At 51.1% G+C, this 23,679-nt stretch overlaps 1 protein-coding gene across 3 annotated transcripts in view; it reads left to right on the top strand.

Moving 5' to 3' along the window:
- Positions 1-23,679, top strand: part of KAZN (kazrin, periplakin interacting protein) — a 963,882-nt gene that overhangs the window by 769,868 nt on the left and 170,335 nt on the right. Inside the window, exon 1 of one of the 3 annotated variants that reach the window (XM_065936045.1) lies at positions 13,920-14,228. The exons of 1 other annotated variant lie outside the window; for it this stretch is intronic. In XM_065936045.1, the coding sequence (XP_065792117.1) occupies positions 14,021-14,228 (208 nt within the window). In that variant the 5' untranslated portion in view covers positions 13,920-14,020. Of the gene's footprint in view, positions 1-13,919; positions 14,229-14,391; positions 14,454-23,679 lie in introns of those variants that run through there. One more of the 3 variants, XM_065936046.1, reaches the window with a different exon arrangement.

Here is a 23,679-nt window from a genome sequence, read left to right as displayed (position 1 = left end):
TTGAACAGGTAAAGAAACTGAAGCTATGAGAATTTAAGCGATTTCTCCAAGGTCACAAAGTTAATATTCCACTAGTGTTGCAAGGATTCCCCAAGGTTTGCTCTCTCTCCTAGGCTTTACTTAGAGCCCTTACAACCTGGACTTAGAGAGCCTTTACATCCTGCCCACAATCTCCTCCTCCAACATCAAGCCCTTGATTCCCACCCAGTACCCTTCCCACCTAACAGAAGCCACCTCCTCTCAGAGTTTGCCTCTGAATCTGTTACCACCGCCATACCTTGGTTTAGGCTGTTTTCTCTGCTCCAAATGCTCCCCTACCCATCTCTGCCCATCCTCACCTCTGTCCTCAAGACCCTGTGGATATATCTGGTGGGGGGAGCCCCTCCTCTGCATTTCTGGGTGCCTCCTCTTCAGCTGGCCACCTCCCACCCCCATGCACTCAGAGAGCCAGGGCCACATTTCACACCTCCCGGCTTTCTCGCACCTTTCCTAACACGATGCTCAGTGTGACGTCATTTCCAGCATGGGTGACCCTCCCTCTTAGGATCCGGTTCCTGGCCCAGGGCTATCTGGATTCAGCTCAGTTTCTCAACCTCAGCACTACTGATGTTTGGGGCCCAATAATTCTTTGTTGTGGGGACTGCCCCGTGCATCGTAGGTTATTTTGCAGCATCCCCAGCCTCTACGCATTAGATGCCGGTAGTAACTCCCCTCTCTCATTGTGACAGACAGAAATGTCTCCGGGCATGGCCCAGTGTCCCCTGTGGGGCAAAGCTGCCCCACATTGAGAACCAGTGATAACCAGAATTTCCCCAGGTGTGGCCAGGATGAGCAAGGGGCCACTTTAGCAGGGGAGGCTGCAGAGGGGGAGTCTGAATTTCCCAAACCTACATGCGGGGAAGTCACAGAGATCAGGAATGGTGGTGGAGATGGTGAATGAGCAGGAACATACCCACCTCCTGCCCATCACAGCCAGGTGGAAATGTGGTCCAGCTTTTGCCATATCTTAAAACTCTTCAAAAGAAGCCAGAAATCCCATCTTTTATGTGAAATTCCCTGATTCTTATTTACAAAACAGAAACAGACTCACAGACTTAGAGAATGAATGTACCAGTGGGGCAGAGTTGGAGGGGAGGAATAGACTGGGAGTTTGGGACTGACATGTACACATTGCTATGTTTAAAACTGGTAACCAGGGCTTCCCTGATGGCTCAGTGTTACCACCTGCCAATATAGGAGACATGAGTTCGATCCCTGATGTGGGAAGACCCCAATGCCAAGGAGCAACTAAGCCCAGGCACACAGCTGCTGAGCCTGTGCTTTAGAGTCCATGTCCTGCAACTACTGAAGCCAGCGCATTGTAGAGCCCACGCTCTGCAATGAGAGGAGCCCACACCCGGTGACTGGAGAGCGGCCCCCACTTGCTGCAACTGAAACCTGCACGGCAATGAAGACCCAGCACAGCCAAAAGTGAATAAATAAAATAAACAACTAATAAGAGCCTACTGTAAGGAAAAAAAAAAGAATTTAAAAAAAGAAAAAAAATTTCCTGTTTCTTAATTGTTGGCAACTAATATGAATTTTTTTTAAAACATGTGGGAAAACCAGAGTGTGTCTGTGAGTTTTGCAACCTTTCCTATGGACTGAACTTCCATCCTAGAAGCTTCAGGCAGCTCAGACCTCTGAGGTCTCTGCAGCGGTTTTAGGTCTTAGGCACTATCCACAAGCCCCACACTAGGACTCTGGACCACACAGATGGTCTCTGTGCCCAGACGGGCTCCTCCAGCCCCCTTCTGAAGCCCAATTCCAAAGAAGTAGAAGGTTCTAAATTCCCAGGTGACAGAGAATATGGCAAGTACCCCTGGAAGGGGATCAAGAAGCCTGAGCTCTCATCCCACACTGGAATTGATTTTCTGCGTGACCTTGAGCAATCATTCGCCCTCTCTGAGCATCAGTTTCCTCCTCTGTCACATGTTTGTGGGATGAAGAAAGAGAAGTGAGGATGAATGCTCTCTGTTCCTGGGACTTGAATATTTCCTCTTGGCAGCACAGAGTCCCAGCTGGCCCCCAGTGCCCAATGGGCATTCTTGTCCTCAGACTGACTTGGGCAGAGACAAGCTGGTTTCACCTCCCAGTTCAGGAATCCTGCATGTCAGAGCGGGGAGTCTGGGCTACTCTGATGGACTCTTTTCTCTGTGCAATCGGGTTATGGATGCTGGAGGTTGTTCCAAGAGTGGAATCCACCATTCCATCACTAGGAAGAGTCAGACTGTTGGCCCTGCTAGTGCCGATGGCAAAGTTCTGGGTTAGTGAGACCCAGTACAGCCATAAATTAATGTTAATAAATTTAAAAATAAATGAAATAGATAACCAACAAGAGCCTACTGTAAAAAAAAAAAAAAGAAGAAGAAGAAAAGAAAGAAAGAAAGAAATTTTAAAACAGAAAAAAATTCAATCCTGCCCAGAGGTATTCATGGCCACAAGATGACTCAGGTGGGCAAGCCCGCATGTGGCCTGTCTGCAAGCCTCGGACAGTTTCCCAGGGGGCTCTGCAGCTGAGAGGAGTGGAGGGGTTCTGGGAGATCTTTTTATCCCACCTCCTAATTGTATAGATGGGGGAACTGAGGCCCAAGGTCACCTAGACAACAGAAAGAACACCGACATCTCCTGACTCCCTGTCCAGTGCTCCTTCTGATCTATCAGCAGGCTATCCTGGAAGTGGGCGCTGGTGAGATGCACAAAGAGTGACAGATAGACAGACAGACAGACCCAGACAAGCCCTGACTTTGCCTGTCACAAGCTGTGGTTTAAGATCAATGGTTGTGGCCTCCATGCCTAGAACACCTAGGCAGGGGACACAGTGTTACCATGTGGGATGGAATGGGGGTTCTATCACCAGGCCTCCTGATTTTTCCAAAATAGCTGAATTTTTTGGTATAAATTATCCTCAGTTTTAAATGTCGGCCACTGGTGTTTTCAATGCCTTCTATTAGAACGCTAAGAAAAGAAAACACATTTACAGGCCACAGTTGGCTCCAGGGCTGCCAGTTTCAACTTCTGCTCTCTTCTCTCTGCCTCAGTTTACCCTGCTTTAAAATGGGTATCAAAACAGGATCCCTGTCTCAAGAGGGCAGTTGAGGGATTAAATGAAATGAAACCACTAGAGGGCCTATTTTACCCCCGGGCCCACAGTGAAAGGCAGCTATTAATTGTTAAGACACTTTTCATAGGAGAAATGGAAGGGGCTTGTTAAGTTTAGCACACGACTGGGAGGTCCTGAGCCAGAACTCGGGATCTTTCCATCAGTCTGCAAACTTTAGTGCTTGTTGCATGCCTTGTGCCGTGGGCATGTGTCAATTTAAAACCCTGTCCCCACCCTGAATTTACAGGGGAGGCAGGGTTGATCTTCATCCTAGGAATCTCAGAACATCCCTCCAGGGGGCCTCTAATCTGAGAGAAACATCCTACTCTCAAAGGTCAGGTCTTTAAAAACAAAAAGAATGCAGCTCTTTTTTACATTAGAAACACATTTCTGCTTGTTTGTTTTAATGAGAAACTTCATGGGGAAAAATGACAGTCCTTCCTATATATCTGTTCAACAAATCTGCCTCCCGAAAACCAGTTCCAAAGATATTAAAAGGACAATTCGGAGAAAAGAAGAATTTAGACCAAGTTCTAATTAGTCCCTGTGGGATTAGGGGCCATTGACAATTTCTGCCCTGAGAACCCAGAGACCAGGGCCTAAGGTTACATCCTGATGTCCAGGGTGCAAAACGTTCTTCCTCCTGGGCTTGGCCCACACAGGGGCTGCTGGGGGCAGCGTCAGGCCCATTCCTGGCTTTGCTGGAGGCCTTGCAGCCACAGAACCCTTTATCTGCTGTGCGGTGCTGACTTAGGCTGTGTGAGCTCTGCCTACAGGGTGGGAGAAGCCGGGAGTCGCTCTGGCTGACGTGCCTGAGTTTTGGTGGGCGGGCGGGCAGGTAAAGCCCGTAATTACAGGAAATCAGCCTGGGGCATGTGTGGACAGGCCTCCTGGAGCCCAGGCAGGTGGCCTCCCAACTAGGGAGGGCCCCAGGGTTCACACTCTGCGTGCAAAAAGCCATCGGGGTGGGGGAGGGGCAGTTATGTAACTGCGATGTGTGTGTGTGTGTGTGTGTGTGTGTGTCTGTGTCTGTGTGTGTCTGTGTGTCTGTGCGTCTGTCTGTGTTAGTCGCTCAGTCGTGTCTGACTCCCTCCTCTGTCCATGGAATTCTCCAGGCAAGATCACCCAAGGGGGACGTACAGCCACTGAAAAAAGGACGCCACACTCCGCGGCCTCTTTCCTCCCCACCCACTCAGAAGGACAGGAAGAACTAGCAATCTTGGCTCCAGGCAATGGCGGTGGCCCTCACCTTTATCAGCATCAGGGTTACCTGGAGAGGGCTGTTGAAACAGACTTGCCAGGCCTCACCCCAGGAATTTCTGACTCAGGAGTTGGGGGCGGGGAAGAGGATTTGCATTTCTCAAAAATGCACAGGAAGGGTGCTGATACGGCTAGTTCAGGGACGCTGTAGGGCTTTCTGAGGTCAGTCTACTTGGGCCCCTGATTTGCTGTGTGTCTCTAGGCAAATATCTGAGCCTCTCTGGGCTTTTTTTTTTTTCTTTTCTCAGAGGGAGAAGCCAGCTTTTTCTTTGAGCAGATAAACCCACCTCGGTGTTGAGATGCCTAATTACTATTTGCAGGTAGCTCAGAGATGGTCAGATGGCATCACTGACTCAATGGACATGAATTTGAGCAAGCTCTGAGAGATGGTGAAGGACAGGGAAGCCTGGTGTGCTATAGTCCATGGGGTCGCAAAGAGTTAGATACGACTTGGCGACTGAACAACAGAGACCTTCACAGGAAAGACCCAGGCCTTTGCACAAGGGTCTTTCTCCATGGTTCCAACTTGCTTGTGGCCTCTGTGACAGCAGTTGCTTTAGGAGAGATTGACACTTTAAGCCTTAAAGAGACAGGCCAGGTCAGGATCTCTGGGCCTCAGTGCTCACGCTGCATGCCGAATCTTGAAGCTGTTTGCTAGCCTGGGCTTTCAGACAATTTTGTTTCCCTGGGGAAGGACTCATCACTGCCCCAGTGGTAAGGCCTCTGCAGCACAGTCATAATCAAAGTCATATCTGCCAGCAATTTGTCTCATCTGAATGTCCAGGTGGACTACACTCAGTGACCTTCCTCACAGTATCTAGGACAGCAGTGGACTCATGGCACATGTGGACTCAATGAAATAAACAAGGAAATAAGCAAATGGTTCCTTAACCGAACTGGCCCTACAGCCTGGCTCTGTTTTGCCTTCTATGGTTATATGGGTTTTTCTACCTCTGGTCTCTTGTTCCTCACAGAACAGTTGTGGAAAGAGAGATAGGCAAGTGTTCTTATCCTCATTTCACTGGTGGGGAGACTGAGGCCCCAGGAAGGTGGCCTGGCTTGCCCAACTCTGAAAGAGAAATGTAGAACTCCATGCCGCAGACCCTTGCCAAGGCCTCTCCCAAGTCTAATTGGTATTCTTTTCCATGATCTTATAAGAGCCATTCTACAGGTTATTACTGTGGAGATGAAGCTGGGAGAGGGGTGATCTAGGAATCCAGGTCCTTCCTGTTTCCAGGAAGGGAGAACACTTTCTTCTTTGCAGAAATTGCCAGTCTTTCTGGGAGTCTGCCTCAGGCCTGGGACTTCCCAGGTGGCGCTAGTGGTAAAGAACCCACCTGCCAATGCAGGAGATGGAAGAGACAAAGATTCGACTCCTGGATCAGGAAGATCCCCTGGAGAAGGGCGTGGCAACCCACCGCATGGTGTCACATGCTGGTAGACCCCAGGTGCCCGTGGCAAGCTAATCTGCATGGTGCTTTACAGCCAGAGCCCGGTACGATGTCTAGCACATGGTTGGTGCACAGTCAGTATTTGTTGAGTCAGTGAATGAATAAATGAAGACAGACAGTCTAAACTTCCCAGTTATGTGATCTTAGACAAATCCTTCCACCTATCTAAGCCTTGGTTTCTTCAACTGTAAGATCAGAAAAATAATAATTTTTATAATAATATAAGATAGTGGCATAATAATTAAGAAAATTGGCTCTGGAGGCAGAATTGCCTGCCTGTGACTCCTGGCTTCATCCTGTTCTACTGTGTGACCTCAGGCAAGCTACTAAAACTCTCTGTTCCTTGGCTTCCTCATTGATAAAGTGAGGATTGTGAGCGTACTTGCACAGTGTTGTGAGAGTTAAGATGAACTCATATGTGTAAAGTGCTCCCTCCAATATTGTGCGTGCCTATGTGCTCAGTCACTTCAGTCGTGTCCAGCTCTGTGCAACCCTGTGAACTGTAGCCCGCCAGGCTCCTCTGTCCATGGAATTCTCCATACTGGAATGGGTTGCCATTTCCTTCTTCAGAGGATCTTCCCAACCCAGGGACTGAACACTTCTCCTGCATTGCAGATGGATACTTTACCCACTGAGTCACCTGAGAAACCCATCCATATACTATAAATAACCCTTAACAATGATGATTCTATCTGTGCGCCGATAAATTAAATTATAACATTTAAGTAATGAGGATGAGGTGGTTGGATGGCATCACTGACTCAATGGACATGAGTTTGAGCAAACTCACGGAGATAGTAAAGGACAGGGAAGCCTGGTATGCTGCAGTCCTGGGGTCGCAGAGTCAGACACGACTTAGCAACTGAACAATGATGAGTACATAGCAGAGTGCCTGGTACAGAGGTGGAAAGGGCTCAGTAAACATTATTCTTTATTTTTAAATTAATTAATTAATTTGGTTGCACCAGGTCTTAGATGCAGCACTTGAGATATCTTGGTTGCATCATGTGGAGTTTTTGTTGCAGCACAGGGGCTCCCTGATTGTGGCACGTGGACTGATTTGCTCTGGGACATGTGGGATCTTAGTTCCTTGACCAGGGATCAATCATGCAGTCCCCTGCATTCCCAGGCAGATGCTTAACCACTGGACTACCAGGGAAGTCCCAGTAAACATTATTCTTATCTTGGGCACTCCCTGACCCATAGCCTCTGTGTCTCTTGGCTCACACGTAGGACATGGAGACATGGGGCCTGAAAATTGTGGTGGTGAACATAGTGGTCCTGTTCCCCGGAACCAACAACCCCAGTTGAGGACCCCAGGTGAGGAAGGGGAAGTACTGACAGTGGCCACTGGGGGCAGCAGAGGCCCCATCCCCAGATGCCTCCTGAGGGTTCCCTGAAGTTTTCCTGACTTCAGGAGTTAATCATGAAAGGGTTGACCATTCCACTATGCCCACAATTCTCCCTAACCCTGATGTGCAAGGTCTTCTACCTGAAAACAACCCTCATTTCTGAGGGTTAGAATTCCAACCCCGCACTTACCAGTCACATCACCTGGGATAAGTCCCTTTGTCTTCCCTAAACTTCAGTTTTCTCATCTGGGACATGGGGATAGGGTGCAGGGTTGAATGAGCTAGAAAGGACAGTCCCTGGGGTGAAGTAAGTGCTCAGTCAATGACATTGTTACCAAGGTAGCTTGATGGTCATTAGCCCAGACTCTGCAGCCAGGCTACATTAAGCTTGAGTCCTGCCTACATCACTTATTGGCTGTGTGCCTTTGGCTAAATGACTTAACTTCTGTGTCTGTTTGTAAAATTTGTAAAATGAGGATGATAATAATAGTACATATAATTCTCAGAATTGTTGGGAAGGTTATATAGGAAGCACTATGTAAATGTTTGCCAATATTATTATTAGAAGTCATAGTATTTTGATGTTATTGTTATTTATTCTGCATGCTGTGTGTGTTCAGTGTCTAAGTTGTGTCCAACTCTTTGGGACCCCATGGACTGTAGCCCGCCAGGCTCCTCTCTCCGCGGGATTTTCCAGGCAAGAATACTGGAGTGGGTTGCCATTTCCTCCTCCAGGGAATCTTCCAAGCTCAGGGATCAAACCCGTGTCTCTTGCGTCTCCTGAATTGGCAGGCAGATTCTTTACCACTTGAGCCACCCGGGAAGCCCAATGATCCTGAATAAGCTGCAACATTTCAACTTTCTGTAGAAACCTCTCTGTTTAATATGAACTTGCTCAAAAGAGCCTTAGAGAAAATGGGAGAGATGTGGCTTCTGGATGAGGAAGGAATTTTTCCTTTTGGTGCAATTCCGAATCTAATTTGGGATACAAGATTGTCTGACAGGTAGGGCATGGAGGCCAGCTGTACTTGGTGAAAACACTTCAATCTCTGGATCTGGGATAAGCATCTGCCTCCAGGGCAGGTCCTTTGGAAACCTCCAGAGAGGATCAGGATCCTCAAAAGGTCGTTTGGGGCCCAGGAAAGATCAGTAAAGGTATCAGTGAGCCCATGACAAGCACACAAAAGTCTCCAGCCAAGAAGGCCTCCCCAGGACAGATGGCAGGATGGACAGGGGGTAAAATCCTCCAGCCTCCAAGGGCTGAGGTCTAAGAAGGTTTGAGGGGAAAATACCAGTCTAATCCTTCCCATTGCACCTGTGCCCCGGAGGCCCATGGGGATGGCCGAGTGAAGAGGAGGAAATCGGTACTATCCCCACGGTGGCCTCGGCCACAGAGGCATCCTGGGGCCTGCTGGAAGGACCTCTGAGAAATAGATCACAAGCTGCAGATCTCCATGGAGATAGCCAGAGTGCTTATCTGGCTCATAAGCAAAAGACACGTCGCTCTGGCCTCCTCCAGCCATGTCTTCAGGCTCACTTTTTTGAGGGTTTACTTTGTATGAAGCATCGGTAGCTCAGTGGTAAGGAATCTGTCTACCAATGCAGGAGATGTGGGTTCAATCCCTGGGTCAGAAAGATCCCCTGGAGAAGGAAATGACAACCCGCTCCAGTATTCTTGCCTGGAGAATCCCATGGACAGAGGAGCCTGGCGGTCTACAGTTCATGGGATCACAAAAGAGTTGGACGCAACTTAGCAATAACAACAACAAGCACCATTCAGAGCTCTGCATGTGCAAAAACCTCCTACCACAACCCTATAGAGTAATGACCACAGTCACCTCCATCTGACAGATGAGGGGCCCAAGGCTGCTGGACTGAAATTGTATGTTCTAGATGTGTGTGTCAGAACCGGGATTTGAGTCCTGGTCTCTCTGCCTCCAGAGAATGTGTCCCCAGCCTCTGGGGGTGTGCAGCATCCAGGATGGCCTTCACTGATCCTTGCCTCCTGGTGGTCACACTGTCTTGTCACCCCTCCCATCCACTGTGGACAGGACCTAGTGATTCCCTTCTAATGAACAGAACAGAGGAAAGGTGATGGTTGCTATTTCCAAGATTAGGTTACAGTGTCAAACAAAGGAGAAATATCTGATGATCTCCCTGATATGCAGAATCTAAAATGATGAGACAAATGAACTTATCTACAAAACAGAAACCGACTCACAAGCTTAGAGAATGAACTTATGGTTGCCAGGGAGGAAGGATGGAGGAGGAAGAGATAATTAGGAAGTTTGTGATCAGCATGTACACACTGCTATATTTAAAATGGGTAACCAACAAGGACCTGCTATATAGCATGGGGGAACTCTGCTCAATGTTATGTGGCAGCCTGGATGGGAGGGGAGTTTGGGTGAGGATGGATACCTGGATATATATGGCTGAGTCCCTTTGCTGTCCATCTCAAACTATCACAACATTGTTAATTGCCTATACCCCAATACAAAATAAAAAGTATTTTTAAAAAAATTAGGTTACAGAAACAGTAGTCTCCATCTTGTGCACGCCCTCTCTTGCTCTTTCCTGGAGCCCAAGGGGGAAGCAAGCTGCAGTTTTTCGAGAGGATCTACAGCTCTATGGCCAAGAGTGGAGGGTGGCTTCAGGGCCCACAGCCAAGGAGGAGTGGAGGTTCTCAGTCCAACACAAGAAACTGAATCTTGCTAGGGAGTAGCCGCTCCCCAAGGAGAGCCCTAAGTTGAATGGAGGCCTGGCTGACACCTTGCCGGGAGTCTAGGCAGAAGCCCTGAACCTGCGGCACCCAGCTAGGCACCCTGGTCTCCTGACCCACAGAAACTGAGAGATAGTAAATGCTTGTTGTCTCAAGCCTCTGCAATTTGGGGTGATTTATCATGCAGCAATAGATAGCGAATACACTTGTTATCACTACTAGCAACACACACAGAACACACATTACCCCCGCAAGCCACCATGAGAAGGATTAAAAAAGACCCACTCACCCGCATTGGGCAGAGCTGGGAACGCCCTCCTCTGCTAATCCAGCCCTTCATTTTGCTTTTGCCGGTGAGGGCGCTTAGATGCACAGACAGAAGGACCCTTTTCCACAGTTACACACAAGCTAGGAGATTGCTATCCCAGGACTCCAGACTCTGGGAATTCACGAGGGTGTTACAGACAAAACGCTCCAGTCTTGAGAATCCACTGTTGCTACCTTGGCTAAGTGCCGGGTAGATCTTGTAGATCTTTGAAAAGAGTAATTTTGGCTGGAAGATATCAGTTAAACCTCTTCTACAAATACTAAAAACATAGTCAAGAAAAAAAAATCCTGAAAAATTCCAGTGGATTCAAATATTCAATTTCAAGCAGATATTGAATAGAGTGGGGTTTTTAATATAAGGTTTCTGGGTTTTGTTCCTTAAGTCAAATATATCTTGGCATGGCACTTGCTCCTGTGAGCTAAAGGAAGTTTCCTTGGGAATGAAGGGGCACTGTGAATGGGAATTGCGCTGACCCCTGATGTCCCTGACCCCCAGCCTCCTTTTTGTTTCCTTTGGTGGTGCCCTGTTGGCCTGAGGTCAGGGTCATGGGGACACTGTCTGGTCTCAGAGTTTATAACTAGAGCAGCCTCCCAACCCTTGGGCTGGGTTGCCAATCCCCACCCCTCCCCCACCCCCCCACTTTGAATTCTCACTATACCTTTGCTCCTTATGAGTAGTCAGGAGGACTGGAGGAGACAATTCCTTTCTCCTCACCCAAAATCCTCCTTTCCCACTCCCTTACAGAGGCTGGACACGGTGTACCCAGAAGGACAGAGAGAGCCAAACCCAGGCCCAGCTGTCTCCAACATCAATTCTCAGCATCCCCCCAGGGAGGCCAGCAGGTCTTCTGGGAGAAGGCCCAGCTACATAATTTGTGGGTCCCAATGCAAAATGAACGTGTGAGGCCCCTAGTTCAAAACTAATTTAAGAATGTCAAAGTGATGACAAAACCCCAGTGCAAGGCGGCACATTCAGAAGCCAGCCCGGGCTTGGAGTCTTCAATACAAACCACCTTGGAGGTGCCATTCCTGGAAAATGGGCTATCATTCCCTGGCTCCCGCATTTCCTGTTGCAGAGTTGAGCAGAAATGTCTCCTGGGCCCAGGACATCCTCATAATCAGAAACATACCTCGAAGAGGAAAAACCTCCCACTCAAGGCAGATGGGTGATTTTCTGGAAGGCTGCAGGCTACCGCTGCTGTCACAGATTTGCCTGCTAGTAGAGCTGTGAACAGGGAGACAGAGAGGCTGAAGTTGACTAGGGGAGGCCTGGGTCATCAGAAAACCCCAGAGAGTGAGGGCAGGTGGGCCCAAATTGCATATGAAGTCCTAGTCCTGAGTGTGGGGGACACACATACACACACAAGCCAGGCCAAACTTTGCTGAGAAAGGAGAGCAGCAGAAACGCCCCAGGGTTGGGAGCTTGAGAAATAGCCTGGATCATTGAAACGTCAGTAGTAAACACGTGCAGACTCTGGAGAGGTTGCACAGGAGACCAGTGAGCACCTGTGGCCAGTGAGCCAAGCAGAAACTTCTAGACATATTGACCTCGTTGTTCTTTCTCCTCTTTCTTCTTAGGTTTTAAAAAGTTGCCAATATTTCAAACTTAGGTTTCACATCAAAATTCACATTCCTAGTAGCTCCAGAAAAAAACAGACAAAAAATGGAACCTCTGGTAACACTGGAGCCAAATTCCTATGTGACAACCATCTCCTGCCGCCTCTAACTCTCACCCTAACCCCCTTGTTTGCCACAGTCCCTGCCACTCCCTAAGGTCTCTCTGACATTGAATCCAAGTGGCAAGTGCTCATATCCGTGCTTGCGCTGCTGTGTCCTCCTTACGAAGTGAAAAGGGAAGTGAATGTTTCTATGAAAAATGGGAAAAATAGGAAACTGACCAAGAGTTCTATGTACTTGAAGAAATATGGGAAAGAGCCTGTTTCTTTGTAGAAGTGAAGAACCTCCCTATGAGTTTAATATGCAAAGACTTTCTAAGTCTAAATGCCCTATAAAGCAGACCACAGCAGTCCCTGCTGTCCCTCCGCCCTCAGTCATGTCCCTGAAATTATCCGAAACAGAGTCTCCAGGACCAGATGTCTCCAGAATGACAGACCCTCCCAGCTTCTCCCGTGAGGGCTCAGAGTGATCTTTCTTTTGTTCTGTTCTGCCATTTTTCCTAGCAAAGGCAGAGGACTTGGGGGAGACCCAGCATCTCTTGTCACGTGGTGTGGGGTCAGTTTCCTTCTCTCAGAGCGGTATGGGTGTTTAACCCCATGGATGGTTTTCTTACCGAGCTGGGAGCATCACTAAGATTTTATGTACCTGTCCGCTCTCCACTGGGCAGCCGAGGGTTCCATTAGACAGGAGCAGAGGATCTGAAGCAGCCAGACTTGCACCGGCGCAGGGTGGGGGGTACGGAGGGAGAAATTTGGTTCCCATCGCTGGTGGGAGAGCCGTATGCCAGGACCTAGAATTTCCCAGAGCTCAGGCGTGGGCCAGTGGAATCCATAGGTGACTGAGCCAGGCCTGGAGGAGCTGGGGTGCATGCTGCCTGGAGGGGGGAGGCTGAGGACACCAGAGAAAGTGTGTGACTCCTCACCCAGCCAGGTAGCCTCACCTTCCCATGTCTACGGGACCTGCCTCCTGGGGCTGCAAGGAGATAATTAGTCCTTCTAAAGAGTATCATAATCCTCAGATCAAAGCGGGTTCAGAGCTGATGGGTTCACTTTACAGCGAACTCTGCCAGCCACGGGAGCACCCACTGGAGTGGGCGGGCTCGGATTTGCAGCCCCTTCAGGGTGTCACCTCCTACAGAGCTTGGCTGGCCTAATAACCCATGGCGCAGGGACCCAGACCCTGGTCTCCCCTGGAACCACTTCACCTGCCACATGTCCGCCCCCCACCCCCCCCAGAGGGGAGTTCATACTTAGCACTGGTGCTGGACAGGGTGAGAAGTGCTGATGTCCCATTTTTATAGATGGGGAAGCTGAGACGGAGGATCGAGGTGCAGACATAGGGTCCCCCACCAGTGCTTCCTCACGGGTATGGACGGTATCAATTTTCCTCCCCACTGGCACAGCCGTTGAGCTCAGTACTGTATGCACTTAAAGCCGGACTGGCCGCACAGTCCAGGTGAGTGAAGGAAGTGTCCCAGAGGGCCCACCCCTTTTCCTGCCTGCTTTTTCCGCCCTCTCCCGGCCACTTGCTGGGACTTCAGCTCGCCAGCAAGGCTGTCCCAAGGGTGTCAGCAAAGTAGAGAGACACTTGCAGGCTGGGCTACCTGGATTCAGGCCTGTCACTCCCAAGCCCTGTGACACTGCCCTTCTTTCTAACCCTGAGTTTCTCTAGGAATGACCACGCTGGGAATGTATCAAGTGGCCAGAGCCCGGCGCACAAAGGGGCGTCGCGGCGCTCTGCCGGCCTCGGGGCGAGTCTGGGCGCCGCGGAGGGGGCGGGGGCGGGGTCGGGGGCGGGGCGAGCGGCGGTGCTCGCCAGCCCGGAAGGAGCGGGAGGAGGAGCCGCGGGAGTGAGAGTCGTTCCCACGTGAGAGACTCGGCGGCCGAATTCCTCGCGTACGGCGGCAGCGGACAGCCGGGCGTCCGGCCGGACGGAGAGCCCTGGTCCGGCGCGCGCGGGCCGCCGGGCGGGCGGCCGGGGCGGCGCTCGGCTGCGCCCCGATGCGGCGACGACCCCGCGGGCTGTGAGCCCGGCGCCCGCCGTCGGAGCCCCCCGCGCCGCCGCGGGCAGCGCCCCCCGGGCACGCGGCATGCGGGCCGCCGACTCTGGCACCTGGGAGCGCGTCCGCCAGCTGGCGGCGCAGGGCGAGCCGGCGCCTTCCTGCGGGGCAGGGGCCGGGCCGGCGCGCCCCCCGGGGCCCGCAGTCTGCGAGCCGAGTGCGGACGCGGCGGGATCGAACGATCGGCCCCGCGCCGGGGCACCCTCAGCTCGAGCGGATGGCGACTGCAGCCAGCTGGGTAAGTGCGCGCCGAGAGGGGAGGGCGGCGCGGCCGCAGGCCCGGGAGCGCCAGGCCGGGCGCGCGGGGGCGCTCCCGACCGGGATCCGGCAGCCGCTGGTGACAAAGTTCTCGCCGCACCCGGAGACCCGAGCGCCGGCCGGGGTGCAGGAGGAGGCGCGCGGGACGCGGAGTTAGTCCTCAGCCTGGGCGTTTCGGGGCTCGGCGGCTTTCCGGCAGAGCCCGGTAGGAGCTGCCGAGGGAGGTCAAGGCCACGCGAGCCGTGAGATCCCGCGGCGCCGGGAGAGCCGGCTCTGGGCCGGATCCCGCGCCTGTTCTGGGAAGCGTGGGAATGGGGCCAGCCTCGCAATGAGTTGGGGAGGCCCCCTGTGACCAAACCTGTAACCCACCTGGCAACCCCATCAAGTGCCGAGGGGAGCGCTGCCTTCCCGCCGCCCCTCGCAGACGAAAGTGATGACTCGGTTTTGCCAGGAGCGAAGAGATTTCTCTTACACTTGAACGACTAAGGCAGAAAGAGAAATTGCCGCGGAGGAGACACAAATGCAGTGGTCTAATTATGTATCGTTGGCTAATCCGCCCCAAGCGGAGAACAGCGTTTGAGCGTTAACCGTTCAGAGTGGATGCTCCGGTTCCATTCTGTTCCGGCCTCAGCTGGTCCCTCCCTAGCTCAAGTTAGGTCATGGAGGGTGGGGCACAGGAACCCCTGGATCCTCCAGACTCTAGGGTAGGAAGCTGGAAGACGAAGGGCTTCCGAGAAGACTGTCATCATCAGTTTGAAGTTCTAATACTTTTTCTAGGAAGAATGGGCCGGAGGGGTGGGGGAATAGGTGGACCACATGATTATTCATTATTTCTTGAACACCCATGTGTTCCAGTAATTTACTTGCAGTGTCTTAAAATCTTATTACGACCCTGGCAGTGAGGCTGTGTTATCTCCAGGAAGATGAGGTCAGAAAAGGCTGGAGTTCAAGGGACTTGCCCAAGTCCCAAAGCCCTGGTACTGGAATTTCAAATTCTGTCTGGTTTGGCACCAGAATGCCTCTCCCAGGCAGCAAGCTTACCAACTGGGAAACCCCTGATAATTCTTTCCTAAAAACAGCCAACTGCAAGGCCTCCTAATTCCAGGCAGCCCATATTGGTTTCCCCAGGAGATGGGATTCCAGAGGTCAGAGTTCTAGCCACAGGAGCTGGGACCACCAATCAACTGACTCTGATTAGCTGAGCTGCATTGGTGTTCTGGAACAACTGGTGTCTTGGGTCACCAAGGGTCTGGAAGCGGGACACTGAGGCCCGAAAGGAGCTTGAGTCCCTGGGCATTTGGTTTAGGAGCTGGGCTTGCTAGACCCAATCCCACCTCCTCCCCTGTTGCACAGAGCAGTTAGAACCCAAGACAACTTGCTGTGAAACAGAACATAGATGCAGAGAATAAATAAATGGGAGGGCTTGGGGAGGTCGTTTGATCTTTCTGAGGCTCAGTTTACCCATCTGTAGAGTGGAGATATTAATAATGTCAGATACATTTTGATCATTCAGAAGCTCATGTCTGCAAAGCACCTTGCCCAGTTCATAGCTGTTGCTGATGAATGTAAGTCATCAGCTTTACTTGTGGGTCACCTTTTGATGCCCCTACTGACTCAGTTTTTCTTTAGGATGAACTGTTAATCTGTTCCATCTCCCCTCTCCTGAACTATGTTAAGATGACATCTGTTTTGTCTGTAAAATACTTCTGTGATCCCAAGCTAACTGTTGGGCCAATGGAGGCTGTTATTATGTACACATGTAGTAGAAGAGGGCTGGCTGGAGATAAATCTGTTTACTTTGTGTCTATATAGACTCCACTTGTTTATCATGATGACAACATCCTAATGACATGGTGTAGCTGAGAAAAGCCTGTCTCTGAGGTCTGGGGGTGGCTGTTACTCCAGTGGCCCTCTTGGTGTTCCTTTAGGGCAGAGAGCAGTGGGCATCTCCTTTCCTGAGGCATCACTGGTATGAAACAGGATCAAGCCAGCAGCTAAACCAGAAAGTTCTGAGTTCTCTCTACCCCACCACCCTTCACCTTCTTCTGATCTGTGGATCTTAAAGACCAAATGCAGTTTCTGAGAAAGAAAGTCCATGGTAGTTGGGCATGGACACGGGTGCTCACACCATTGGCTGTCATGAGGGATTTTCCTCTGGAAGGTCATTGCGAAGTCTTCAGGCTTAGAGCTGCAAGTCAAAATTACTACTGAAATAAGACATTTTAGCCAGGCTGTGAGGTGACTTGCTTAAGGATCTTAGAACGTTACTCCCCTGCCCAATGCAAAGCTCAGTTTAAGAAACTGCAAGGGTACCCTTCTGGGTGACAGTGTCTGAAAATTGGCACTTTTAGGGGTTTGGGGAAAGGGAAAGGGAGAAGGGATGCTCGCTTGGTGGGATGCAGGCCTGGCACCTTGACATTGTTCATAGGTGATATCCTGGGATTGTCAGGGTGACAGACCCTGTGCTGGTGACCTCTGCTAACCCCTGGCCTCCTGGGTGGGGCCACGTCCAGGAGAGGTTACCATTTGCGTGCATACTGCGAACAAGAGCAGGTGATGCAGAAATGAGACACGGTGCTTGGTCTGTACCCGATGCAGCCCCACATCTGTTTGACCTTGAGATACTCTGTAACTCAGTTTCCCTGTTGGTGTGGGGGGAGTGACTCCACCAGAGGGAGGCTCCTTCCAGGGTCCCCACAGAGTGTTCAGGTGGTCCCAGAGCCTTCTGAGATGAGAACTTGAATGATTCCCTTGTGATTGTCCCTCCGTTCAGTCACACCTCTTGAGCATCTCTTCCCTCCAGGCACTGTTGTAGCTGCCATGGCTGAAGCAGCAGCGAGAAGACTGCGGCCCTTGTTTCCATGGAGCTTGTATTCTGTGGGAGGAGATTTCCAGTAGGCAAAGACCCACAGGATGTGTCAGGGGATGGTAAAGGCTAGGCAGGAGAAAAAACCAGGTGAGGGGTTAGCGCAATGGGAGTGGGTGGTTTTTAGTATAGGTGGTTAGAAAAGAATGAGGGGAGGTGCGTGGGTGCTGAGTTCCTAAGACAGAGGATATTGCTGGTTGACAAAGGAAATCAAATCTTTTTTTTTTTTTTTTAATTTTTGGCCACGCAGTTTATAGGATCTTAGTTCTCCGACAAGAGATCAAACCCAGCCTTTGGCAGTGAGAGCCCCAAGTCGTAACCACTGGACTGCCAGGGAATTCCCAACCAAGTCATTTTTTTTTTTAAGTTGTTGGTAAATTAGTATTTTTGTAGACTGGGCACTTATCTGTCCAAATCTGACGCCTCCCAGGCTTCCTTCTTTATTAGTCATTTAAGTTCTTATCGTCTCTTGCCCCTCCCCCTCACATAAAGCCCCCCGGAGGAGGGGGCCAGGCCCTATGTACCTGTATACTGGCTCCCGTCCCTTGCCCTCCCAGGGGCCAGTCTTGCATGCTGTTGTTTCAGTCGTGTCTGACTCTTTGCAACCCTATGGACTGTACCCCCCAGGCTCCTCTGTCCGTGGGATTCTCCAGGCAAGAATACTGGAGTGGGTTGCCATTTTCTACTCCAGGGGATCTTCCCAACCCAGGGATCAAACCCACTTTTCTTATGTCTCCTGCATCGCAGGCAGGTCCTTTACCACTAGCTCCACCTTGGATGTCCAGGGGCTACGCTTGGTGCTCACCAAATGCTGGATTTTGTCTTCATTAGTTCTCCAACTACCCAGGGGTAGATGCGGTTGCTAATTCTGTCCACAGATGGGGAAACTGGCACTCAGAAAATTTGACTGAGATCTCACAGCTAGTAGGTGTCACAGCCAGGACTTGATCCCAGGTTGTAAACCTCAGAGCACCTCATTGTGATGTCAAAAAAGTAGACCCATGTTAAGTGTCAGACCCATTTTTCCTTTAAATTTTTATCTCTTAAAAAAAAGTTTGTCCTCTTCTTGACATTCCTCGGTTTAAGCAACTCAAGCATTTGCTTATCTTTGTGCCTTTAGCAATTTCCTCACTAGGTCAGCTTTGTGTGATTCCTTCTGTAAAGAATTTCTGCTGGGTGAGGGGGAGATTCAATCTCCACACTGAAATTGGGGATGCTCTTTGCAAGTCAGCCACTAGGGCCGAGAGGGTTTAGAGTGAGCTTCCTCTGTAATGGGGTGGGAGAGAGATGACCGGCGGCTTGGCTCTTTTGGCACTCAGGAGTGAAAGTCACTGCTCTTTGAATGTGTTTTTCCATTGGTTTCGCTCAGGCAGTTTGCCGTGGCCCAGCCCCCTCCACCCTGTGTAACTGTTCAGGGGCAGGAACTGAAAGATCCTTCCAGCAAGGCAGTGGGTACAGGGCACCAGGTTTGGAATCAAATGCAACCCGCTGGTTGAATTCACCAGCGCTGCTGCTTCCTGGCTATTTGTCTCCAAGCAAGTTACTTAATGTCCTGAGCCGCAGTTTGTGTGTGTGTGTGTTACTCGGTCATGTCCGGTTATCTGTGACCCCATGGACTGTAGCCTGCCAGGCTCCCCGGAGCCTCAGTTTACCCATCTCTAAAATGGGATCCTGTTACCCACCTCAGAGTTGTTGGACAGGAATCTGTATGGTTAGCATCCTTCATACCCATGGGGCCTGCCGCTACATATGCCATAAGGGATGGGGGGATTTCCATTTATCCAGAATACAAAGGACTTAATTGTGTGTGTTTATGAAATTAAAAAAAATTTTTTTGGCCACATCATGCAGGATCTTAAGTTCCCCATTGCTGTTGTCGTTGTTCAGTCACTAAGTTATGTCTCTTTGTGGTCCCATGTGCTGCAGCACACCCAACTTCCTTGTCCTTCACTATCTCCCAGAGTCTGCTCAAATTCTTATCTGTTGAGTCAAGGATGCTACCTAACCTTCTCATCCTCCGATCAGGGATCAAACTCATGCCCTTTGCAGTGGAAGTGCAGAGTCTTAACCACTGGACTGCAAGAGAAATCTCAAAAATCCGTTAAACTTTTGAAGTCTGAAATATTGGGATTTGATGGGACAGGTGTTTTTGACAGAGTGTGAGCTGCTTATTTGGCCTTCTGAGTCATCGGGAAATTTCCAGAATGACCTCTGTGTTTTGTGTTAATATTCCAGCTGAGTCAACTGGGTGATTTGCTAGGACCCTCCAGCCATTCTGGGCAAATAGGATTTTCTTTCCCTTCCCATCATCTCAAGAGCCACAGAGCACGCATGGTTCACGGACGGTAGCAGACACCCCCTCGGTGTTAGCGCCTCTCCCCCAGAACACGGCCTGTTGACCAAAGTGGAAAATTAGGCACATTGGCGTGTACACAGATTTTAGCCCCAGCAGATAAGCATATCAAGCGTGTCCTTAAAGCTGTCCAAAGCAACTGCCGTGGGGATCTTGTGTTTACTGTGAGTCACTAAGGGCTATAAACACTCCAGAGAGGATGGCAAGCTGTGGTTACAAGGTGTGCGGGTGCCTGTGTGTATAGTTATTTTTTAAGAATTGGCTCTCCGTAAATGTGTTTCATGTTGAGCGCATCAGATGACTGCCTGTCCAGGAGGGGAAAAGTCAGGATTGCTTCCTATTCTCAAGGACCAGGCCCTCTGTCCCTCTTGGGACAGCTACCGTGAAGGTGGGGACTTCAGACTTTCTCTTGTCTGCTGTTTGGATGCCTTCAAGAGAAGCCGGTTAGAAGATGCTGATTGTGGCAGTTCCTCACCACATGGCATTAGCCCAGCTGGTGCTGCCACAGCCCCAAGTTTAGAAGAAATTAACAGCCACAAAGGTGCGACAGGTACGTGCGTCCCACCTTCCTAGTGTCCTGGCCCTAAACTGGATGAGGTTATGCCTAGGCCAGGGGGAAGGGGAGCTGGTGAGTTCAGCGGTGGCGACCCTCCGAGTACATCAGGCTGGGCTTAGGGGACTGCTTTGGGGAACCCTCACCGCCCAGTGGCCAGTCTGCAGGTGCTAACTGCCTTGTCTTTTCTTGCCGCCTGGATTTGGAGACTGGCTGAGGCTCCCAGCTAGTTTGGGCTGTAACTTTATCACAGGCATTGTGTTCGGTACCTTTTAATTGTACAGAAGCTTCGGAAAGCTCTCCCCGGGGGCCTGGAGAGAAGTAAAAACAACAGCTGCTGGTTCCTGTATGCTTTATTCCCTCAGTCTTGCCAGGGTTCTCCTAACTTTGAAGTCCTGTGTGCCCGGGCAGGGAAGAATCCTTATTTGTGTTTGGTAAGGTCATATTCATGATAAAGAGTCATTTACTGAGGGCCGCCCAGGAGCCAGGCACTTTGTTACCTGTGTTCCTGTTCTTCTTCCCTGTGGTTTCATTCATCAGCTGACGACGCCTTGAGAGCTACTGGGGCACCAGGCGGAGTCTGTGATGCTTTTTTTTTCTCATTTTGGGCATAACAGCATCCAGTAAGCCAGGTACCTTTGGGAGAGAGGGTCTCTGGGGCCCAGAACTGCCCCTTGGCCCCAGCAGACAGCCCACGCCTCTGGCCCGGCAAGAATCCAAAGAGGCCAGCTGGCCTGTGACAGGAGGTTTGGCCCTGGCCATTTGGAAACCTGGGATGCAGAGCCCTGAGAGGGAAACCTGGGCAAGGATGGGGTCAATTTACTCCCTCTCCGAAGCTCAGAAACTGAGGTCTGGAGCGAGAAAGGGACCATGCTCCAAGGTGTCATGTGGGGTAGTTTCCAGGGTCAGATGTGAAAACTTACAAAGGTACTTGGATGTCTTGGCAAAACTGGGCGTTCTCTCCCTTCACCCTCTTCCCTGGCTCCCTCTGACCTTTTGAAGGGTGCCTCAGACTGGGGATCACAGCAGTCTAGGGTGATTACTAGCATGCACATTCTCAGGCTTCGCCTCAAGATTCTGACTCTGTAGGTCTGCAGAAGGGCCCGGGAATCTTATATTTTGTATCAAGTGCCCTGGGTGAATTTGATGTGGGGTTTCCATGGATCAGACTTGGAGAACCTCTGCCATTCACTTCTCTGTGAAGTGATAAAGTCGCTCAGTCATGTCCGATTCTTTGTGACCCCATGGATTATATAGTCCATGGAATTCTCCAGGCCAGAATACTGGAGTCAGTAGCCGTTCCCTTCTCCAGGGCATCTTCCCAAATCAGGGATAGAACCCAGGTCTCCCGCATTGCAAGTGGATCCTTTCCCAGCTGAGCCACCAGGGAAACCCACTTCTCTGGGATTCGGTTAATTTTTGAGCAAGGAGCGAGGGAGCCACACAGTCTGGCTTGCCCCCTGCTCCCTGACATCACCCTTGGCAGCATCCTTTTCCCCTCCCACAGGTGACCCAGAGTGGACATCAGGTACGTGAGCATCCTATTTCAATCCCACTTCTTTTCTAACCTGTTTTCCCGCCTGCACCTCCTCCTGCTCCTTCCCTCCCTCTCCCTCCACCCCCCTGCCCCTTCCCCAGAATCTCTTAGAAAGAGGCACATGGTTTTCAGTCTTGCGCTCTCACAAGACTGTGCTGTGGTGAGAAAGCCGCCAGTTAGGCCCTTTTGCTCGGATGTCCTGCGTTCTGCCCCAGGCCGCCACTAGCACTCACTCAACATTTCACTCAACCAATATTCCTCTTTGCTTGAGCTCCTCCGAGGGGCCAGGTCCTGGGCTGGGTGCTGAGAGTCAGAGGAGACCACATTCTTGACCATGGTTCATCCAGACTCTTCAGACTTGGTACCAAACCCACCAGCCCAGGCCGCCCCCTTCCCTGCCGCTTGGGTCCCTTTTGCTGTTAGTCTGCACGCCGTGCCCGTGACAGACGTGTTCAGCTGAGCGGCCTGTGCTGTGCTTCCTCCTGGCATCTCTTGCCGAGTCCACAGTACACATGGGAGCCATGGGGACTGTTTCCATCACCTTATACCCTGTGGACTTTCTCAGCTTCTTCAGGGTGGGGGGGTCAAGGGGCCTGGCTGGCAGAGTGGGAGGGCTCTGTCTGTGGTTCCCCTCTAGCTGGGAGACCCACCTCCACCAAGCTGGACTGCCTCCTTCCAGCAGCGGGTGCAGGGGGTCTTTAGATGCAGGCTAGCAATGGCTGCCCTGGGTAGACTCGTTCCCCTCTTTTGTACCCAGAAGAGAAGAGGAGCCCCCTTTTACAGAAAGGGAAATAGAGGCACACACTGTGATCTCTTTGGGCCAGAACCATCTTATGGAATTCTCTGCCAAGCTAAAAATGGTCCACTGTCCTGTGTGGTAGCCACTGGATTTAAAATGTAGCTAGTACGACCACACAGCTGAATTTCAATCTGTTTTAAAGGCCGCATGTGGCCAGTGGCCACGGTATTGGCTGGTACAGCTGGTCCTGAGTCAGGGCTTGATACCGCAGACAGGCCTATGGCCCATCACAGCGCATGAAGCCCGAGGTGTGTTTCTCCACTGTGCTCCTCTAAGGCTGTCCTGCTTCTCCATGTGGTCCCCGGATCACCTGCCTCAAAACCACTCAGAGCTGTTTAGGTTTTAAGTTCCTGGATCCTCTGCCAAACCTGGACGGTCAGATATCTGGGGTGGCCCCAGAAATCTGCTCTTTAAACTCATCACCTCCACCCCCAGGTGATTTTGATCTTTTCTGAAATTTGTGAACCAAACACTCCAGCATGTTACATCTTTACTGTCGGGGGTTTTTCTCAGCCTCCATCAGACCATCAGTGCCTTTCTGCCTTTGTCCCCCACCCCCTACCACCCCACTACCAGCACCAGGCCAGTGGCTTTCAAACTGGGGTGCCAAGACCAGTAAATCAGCCTCATCTAAAAACTTGTTAGAACTGCAAACCCTCAGCCTTCCCCAGGCCTGCAGAATCAGAAACCCCAGAGTAAGCCCCTCAGTCTGGGTTTTAACAGACCCTTCAAGGCAATGCTAATGCAGCTATAGCTTGAAACCAATCACTCAGCAAGGCTGCTCTAGGAAGCTCCTTCCACTTAAAAATTTCCCCCAAATCTCTTCTGTCTTCTCCTTCCTCTCCCCACCCTGTTCCCTCTTCCCCCTTCCCTCTACCCTGGCCTGTCCTCTCTCCAGCTTCCAAGAGCTGCCAAGACCTTTCTACACCCAGGGACTGCTGGGTGTGTGGCGACACACCCAGGGACTGCTGGGTGTGTGGCGAGATGATCCATCTGCCTTGTACAAGGGTCTTTGGGGATCCTGGCCTTACCCGAGGGGTGGCCCTCATGGGGATGTGACAGGAGAGGCAGGCAGAGCGGTGGCCAGCAGACCTCCACCCCCATCGTCTCTCCCAGCATCCCAGGTGGTGGCCAGCTGCCCACCCGATGCCAGAATCTCAGAAGAGCAGAGGGCCAGATGGGCCGATTTCCCTGGGGCCCCCAGGCCTGCTTCGTGGGGCAGGCCCCTGCTGCTTCCCCTGGCATCCATCAGCCTAAAGGAAGTTGGCACAGCTCACAGCTGTGCTAAACAGACAGCGCTTGTCTGTTTCATGTCTTCCCAGT

Source organism: Muntiacus reevesi, chromosome 5 (assembly GCF_963930625.1).
Source record: "Muntiacus reevesi chromosome 5, mMunRee1.1, whole genome shotgun sequence".
Lineage (NCBI taxonomy): Eukaryota > Metazoa > Chordata > Mammalia > Artiodactyla > Cervidae > Muntiacus > Muntiacus reevesi.
Note: the sequence above shows the minus strand (reverse complement) of the source record. Positions and strands in the feature narration are given on the sequence as shown.